This window comes from Seriola aureovittata, chromosome 11 (assembly GCF_021018895.1).
Source record: "Seriola aureovittata isolate HTS-2021-v1 ecotype China chromosome 11, ASM2101889v1, whole genome shotgun sequence".
NCBI classification, from domain to species: domain Eukaryota; kingdom Metazoa; phylum Chordata; class Actinopteri; order Carangiformes; family Carangidae; genus Seriola; species Seriola aureovittata.
The window spans coordinates 21,949,598-21,955,846 of NC_079374.1; the positions used below are offsets into that span (position 1 = coordinate 21,949,598).

Consider the following 6,249-nt stretch of genomic DNA (forward strand, 5'->3'; position numbering starts at 1 on the left):
AATAGGCACAACTTTGATGTGTTTCCTGAAACAAATACTAAAGTCTCAACAGGGAAATCAAACTCACCGAAGAAGAATGCCGACAGGATTGTGGCCTTTATATTCAGTGTAAGCAATTAACTTGTCTGTGCGTCATCATCAAAAATTGTTTTTTCAATAGAAATCACATCTGCAACGAATTAGGGGGAATAAATTATTTCAACGCCTTATTAAACTTGGACACCTCGATGAAATGAGCGTGAAATAGGACCAACATGCCAGGAGAGGTGCCTTTATATCAAGATCCTGGTCTGATTATGATAGAAGAAAAAATAATTAAACATTTACCTTATTTCTGGCAACGGCACAGTGCTACATTTCGAAGTGCATTAGAATTAATTAAAGCACGATTCTCTCCAACACCTGTGAGGACAGAATGTTTGGTTTTGTCACTAACTGTCAGCCACGAGCTTCACCTGTCTCATTGTTGGTCGTCTGGATAAATCCGGTGAAATCAGCTGCTACCTCCTGATAAAGACTCCTTCTGCAGCCGTCTGTTTGCTGCAACAAACAGATTACCTTTAAATTAGCATCCTAAAGGACTTTGTCAAATCAAAACCACGTGTTAGCAAACATACAGCCTTCTTGAATTAAAGTTCATCCCCGAGCTGCCCTCCATCCAACCTCGAAGAAAAGAACTCCCTCTGGCTATTTGATTAACCCCAGCGTAATTACAGCGTGCGTCCTCTCCACGGTTTGCCATTTAGTCAGTCATATCATTTGCAAATTAGGAGCGTATTAATGTGGCTACTAGACCAGCATTATGTGGGACGAGTTGTGGCGATACTGCTGGAATATTTTACATCTTCTAGGTCTGTTTAGTATCTGACTTCAGTGCGTAAAAATATGTCTACACCAGAATAAACCCAAAGGCAAAAACATTAAAAATGCTCCGTCTCCATTAAAATCTCGTTACATTTTGCAGTAACAAAAAGCTTTCATGTGTTTCTGACAGTGGTGTTTGTTGTCAGCTGAGCTTTAATAGATAAAACAGTCCCATTCAGGGGCCGTCGGGTTTGCATGGCCTGCTGCGCCATAATGGTCGGCACAAGCCCTCCAATGGCTGCTAAACACTGAGTGTTTTTTGTCAATATTAGCGGGACTACTTGGGGGGGAAGTTTATAATTGGACACGTGTTTCCCCCGCTTTTTTGTCGTTTGGAGATCAACTGATTCCTTTGTGATTCGTTTTTAAAGCATTGAACGATCCACAAGGAGGGGTAAAGTGTTCTTAAGAGCTCCCTTTCAGTCTTTAGAATTGGCCAGAGCGACCCGCCGAGAAACATGGAGGCCCTGGAAGTATTTAATCCAGGAGATGTGTCTCTGAGGCTGTCACACAGAGGAGACTCAGGCACGTGCAGGTAGGCAGTCATTAGGGTTTATTAGGGAAAAGCGAGGCCTTCACAGACTTAGTCCATCACTCCAGCACAGTTTATTTTCTCTATCTGGTCATTACAGAATCATTTCATTTTACTTTTTTAAAACATGGAGGACATACTCTTTGACTTCGACCACGATGGTACAACGGATTTTGCATTTTGGGGACAGATGGACCAAAACTTCCAGTTTCAGACGCAGCTGGACACCTTCCTGCTGGACTGCACTGCAGCCACAGGCCAGCTGTCCCCCTGGTCCTCTTTCGGCTGTCAGTCCATGTTCCCGGACGCACAGCTGACGTTCACCGACCTCGACGTGCAGTCTCCGGGGGAGGGCGCTTGCGCTGAGGGGGAGAGCTCCTCCGTGGACGAACCCCTGGAGGTGACCAAGCGCAGAGCCCGACGGCTGGTGTCCCATCAGCCCTACAAGGTGCAGCGGCACGCCGCCAACATCCGGGAGAGGAAGAGGATGCTCAGCATCAATTCCGCCTTCGAGGAGCTGCGCTGCCACGTACCAACGTTTCCCTACGAGAAGCGGCTGTCAAAGATCGACACTCTGAGGCTGGCTATAGCCTACATCGCCCTGCTGAGAGAGATCCTCATGTCAGGCTGCGACCCCAAATCCTATGTGGACGAGTGCATGAAGAATGGCTACAAGAACCAAACCAACGCCATCTGGAACACAAGTGGTGAGCTGATCACTCTAAATAGCCCATAATTAAAATGTCATTAACTGATGTTTGAGTCTTTAGTTGCAGATGAGATCAGAGTAATGACAAATCATCATATTAGGCCTAACTAGAAAAATGTGCTGACATGAACACTAATTATGATATTATCAGTGATCAATTAATTGTTCATTACTGTTGAAGCTCATGCAGGGTTTTGTAAACTGTTTGAAAGGACAGTGTTTTAAAATCAATGGGATGTTTAACAGATTTAGAATATTATAAATGCTATTTGATTAAAATATCATTAACATAGTAAACTGCAAGCTTCAGTGCTTTACCTTTATTCCACATTTAATCCACGTCTACATGAAAAGAAGCCCTAAAGGAAACATTGGTCATAAACACATCAAAACATAAAATAATAAAGTTTCTGCTGATGAGCTAGGTATGGGCATTATCAGCATGCTGTGATAGAAAACAAAGTACAAACTTACATTTATACCATGAAACTGTGAAATGACCCATTTTCAGTCTGCAACTTATACTTACAGGAAAGCTTTTAATGGTTCATTAAAATCTAATCAGTTTTCAGTGGACAGAGAGAATGAATTGTTATTCGCAGTAATCCCATAGAGCAAATGTCAGTTTAAGCAGACTTTCATCCCCAGGTGTGTTTCCTTCAGACATTTGTTCTTAAATAAGCCTCATTTTACCATAAGCCTCATCTTACTCCCCCCTTGCACTTAACTAATTCTGTGGGAATCTGCTCTGAAGCCTCTTTATGGGGCTTTTCAGGGGTAAGTGTGCCCCCAGTCTTTAGGCCCAGACCTTCAGCACTTGTTAAACAGTCATTAAAATGTATCAAAACTTATGTGTTTGTCCTGCTTTTGTTTCCCTCTGCCCCCATGCTCCCCCTCCCCAGATCTGACGGCCCGCCTCTCTTGGATAAAGTGGGATTAACTGAAGAACATGGGGCACCCTGAGTGCCGAGATGTCGGCGTGGAGGTGGTTCAGGTTTGTTCCTCCCTCGTCCCTCTCTCTCTCTCTACATGTCAAAGACAGGCTGCCGGGCGCGACAGAGCCAGCCGATCGACATCTGCAGACTTCTCACCGGGTCACACACCTCAGGCTTTCTCAACCCCATCCACTCCCTCTTCCCCCCGTGGCTTTTAATATTGTAATTTATTGTCGACTGGTAATTGAGAGCCATTGTTTCTGGGGCTGGGGAGGGACAGAGGGTTGGCTTTGTTTGTCCAAATGGATGGCACTTGTAACAGAGAGAGAGGGGCACACTGGCATGAGACTGAATGGACTTCCTAAGGACTCATACTTCTGCACGCAGCGCTGAAGTGTTTTCTGGGCTCCCCGCTCATTAGGCTGCGAGTCGATGTGTTAAAAAGAGCCTTAATCATGTAAATGAGACGATGGGCGTGAGAAGCAGATCGGTGCAATGTGTTTTAGCATGTCAGGTGCTGTCTCCAATCACGGCAGCAAGGTTAATTGTGTACTGCTTGTTTCAAGTGCAACCTCTATCTATCTACTCTTTATTTATCTATTTATTTACTTATTTATTTTAACTTATTGCTTATTTATGGTAAATAAATGATTGTGCTGCTTTTTGGGATTTGTGTTACAACAAAGTGTGATTATCAATTGTTCTGTAACTCAGATTTTACTGTACATTTTAAGCTAGTGTGGAAATGTCATTCACCACAAATAATCTCACACAGCACCACAGAGGAGGGATTTTGTGTATTTGTAATCACTGTTCTCTACTCAAAGGCAAGATCACATAAAGACCACCTATATCTTTCCCACTGCGGTTTCATTTGTGGTGAATTCCTCAATGTTTTTTCTGGTGAGGTCTTTAAGGGGTCAGTCCCTTACCTACACATCATGTCACTTTTGGACTGAATCCCCTCCCCTAATTTATTTGCCTGTTAGATGACTCAAAATCACTTTTAGATATGGATATATTTCTATTCATACCAGGGGGCTAAGTTTATCCAGTGTCTTACAACACACACCCCATGAATTTACTTTTGGACGGTGAGCGCAGCTGGAGAGCTGTGCTCATCACATTACCAGGGTCGGTGAAGGGTATAACATGTGTACAGGTCCTCAGCGTAAGCTTTATTCCCAGTTTTAAACTGCTGCTGTGCCTAATTGCATGATGGATGGAGTGCTGGTGCTAGTCCAGCCAACCATCAAAGTCGCTGTTGAACAGGAAAAAAAGACACGTGGAATCCCTACGTCTTTTCACAGGCATCCACATGTCCCAACAACTACAACTGGTGTCATCATGGAGCTATAGGAACTGGATAAATAACAAGTGCTAGAAGAAGTATTCCGATGACTTACTTAACTAAAAGTAGCAATTACTGCATTGATTAACAAATGAAATATCTGTTAGTTAAGTGAAAGTATCAGCAGTAAAATGAGTTTCAAGTATCAAAAGTAAAACTATTGTTATGCAGAAAGATGGCACTTGTCAGTGTGATATAATTATTATCTACATACATATAGAGTATTACTGGATTATTTTTAGCTATGCATTAATGTGTAAGCAGAATTTTATGTCACAGCTGGTAGAGGTGGAGCTGATTACTGTTGGGTTTGGGTTAAGCTGTAACTGTATTAAATCTATAAGTTCATCATAGGTTTTGTATATAACTTGATCTGCATATAAAACTGGTGATTAATGCTGTTAAATAAATGTAGTGAAGTAAAAAGTACAATATTTCCCTTTATATCTTATATCAGATTGTATGGTAAAAATAATTGTTGAGACATTTCACTCACATGTCAACCTCACTCGTCCTCACAACCTCACAGGGAATCACCAAAGTCATAAGCTTCATCCTGTGTGGGCACTATGTGTGTTTAATAGTTGTTGAGGCCAACATAACCATCCGTAAAGCCATGTAATTAGGCTATAACATAATGTAAACTTCAAATATCGATCATCTGTATCAGTGGGTAAATGATCAGTTAATCAGCTACCTCAAAATGATTATTCTGTCATTTCAAATGACTGTTAGTGTCATTATCAGTCAATATAACACAACATGCAAAGATGGTGACACCACATGCCATGGCTGAGTTTTTCCAACAGTGTAGTTTCTCATAGCCGGAGCTTTCGTCTCAGCGGTGTGCATGCTGCTCCAGGTGTACCAGTCAGATGTGTAAAACAGGCGAGGGGAGTCAACAACATACCCATTCTTCTTTAGCACATGCAATTTTAGTGCCACTAATGGAGCCCTTAGGAAACAATTCAGTAATGAGAACTCCACTTAGGACATAGTTCATGGGTGATGTATAGCTGATGAATTCCTGGTATGGGAGTTTTGGTCACAGTAAATTAAAAATTACTCAGTTTTCTTGTTTTTTCTGGAGACCAAATTAATGAGATGTAACATTTTCTACCTTTTAATGTCAGTTATGTGGTGGTACATCGTTTCCATCTAAGATAGGAAGAAAAAATCATCAAAGATGTATTAGTACTCAGCAATGGTGGGGTAGAATTAAATCGAACAGACAGATTCTCGGGGAGAAAACCTGTCCTCTTTGGAAATACTTCAACCAGTTCTATGTTGTCCCCCTGTGTGTATTCAAGGCAGGCACTTTAGTGTTTCACTGCTCTTACATGTGTCACAGATGTTACCATGACTCTTCTACATACTGTACACCTGTCTGATGTAAATGTGCACACCAGAGACCCTGGATTATGTGTGAAAAGGTTTATGTGGCTATGCTGAGGAACTCGATTTGATTTAAAAAAGAAAAAAAAAAAAGAAGAAGAAAAAGAAGAATACAACATGGACCATTAAAAGTTCTGTATAAACCATTGGCCTTCTGATAGTGATGATCGCCCAATGGCAAGTGACCTTTGTGACCCTCACTGACCCCTTTGACCTCCCAGTGGTATTGGTTGGCTAAATTGAGGCTTAAATATGATGCTTTGTGTAGGAATCAATAGGTTCAAGGGCTGTGCTTTAAAAAGATTTTTATCAGTAACTGTTGTGACAAGGTTTGATATTTGCTGTGTGTTTGATAATTAATATAATAGAAGGATGCACATCTTAAAGATAACTTAATTATTACTGTATCCTAAATTCAAAACTCAAAAACAAGTACAAATAAAATCAGCAGCAAAATTACACT

General features: G+C 41.4%; 1 protein-coding gene across 1 annotated transcript; it reads left to right on the top strand.

The window, feature by feature from the left end:
- Positions 1–853: 853 nt before the first annotated feature.
- LOC130177736 (protein Fer3) lies at positions 854–3,898 on the top strand. The gene is made up of 2 exons (XM_056389663.1): positions 854–2,103; positions 3,008–3,898. Exons 1-2 carry the CDS (start codon positions 1,524–1,526, stop codon positions 3,043–3,045), a joined length of 618 nt encoding a protein of 205 aa, XP_056245638.1. The 5' UTR covers positions 854–1,523; the 3' UTR covers positions 3,046–3,898.
- The last annotated feature ends 2,351 nt before the right edge of the window (positions 3,899–6,249 follow it).

Bases quoted from the DNA above. Each gene is read 5' to 3' on its own strand.
- LOC130177736 (XM_056389663.1), top strand. From the start codon at position 1,524: ATGGAGGACATACTCTTTGACTTCGACCACGATGGTACAACGGATTTT. The intron at 2,104-3,007 runs GTGAGCTGATCA...CCCCCTCCCCAG, and splicing joins CGCCATCTGGAACACAAGTG to ATCTGACGGCCCGCCTCTCT.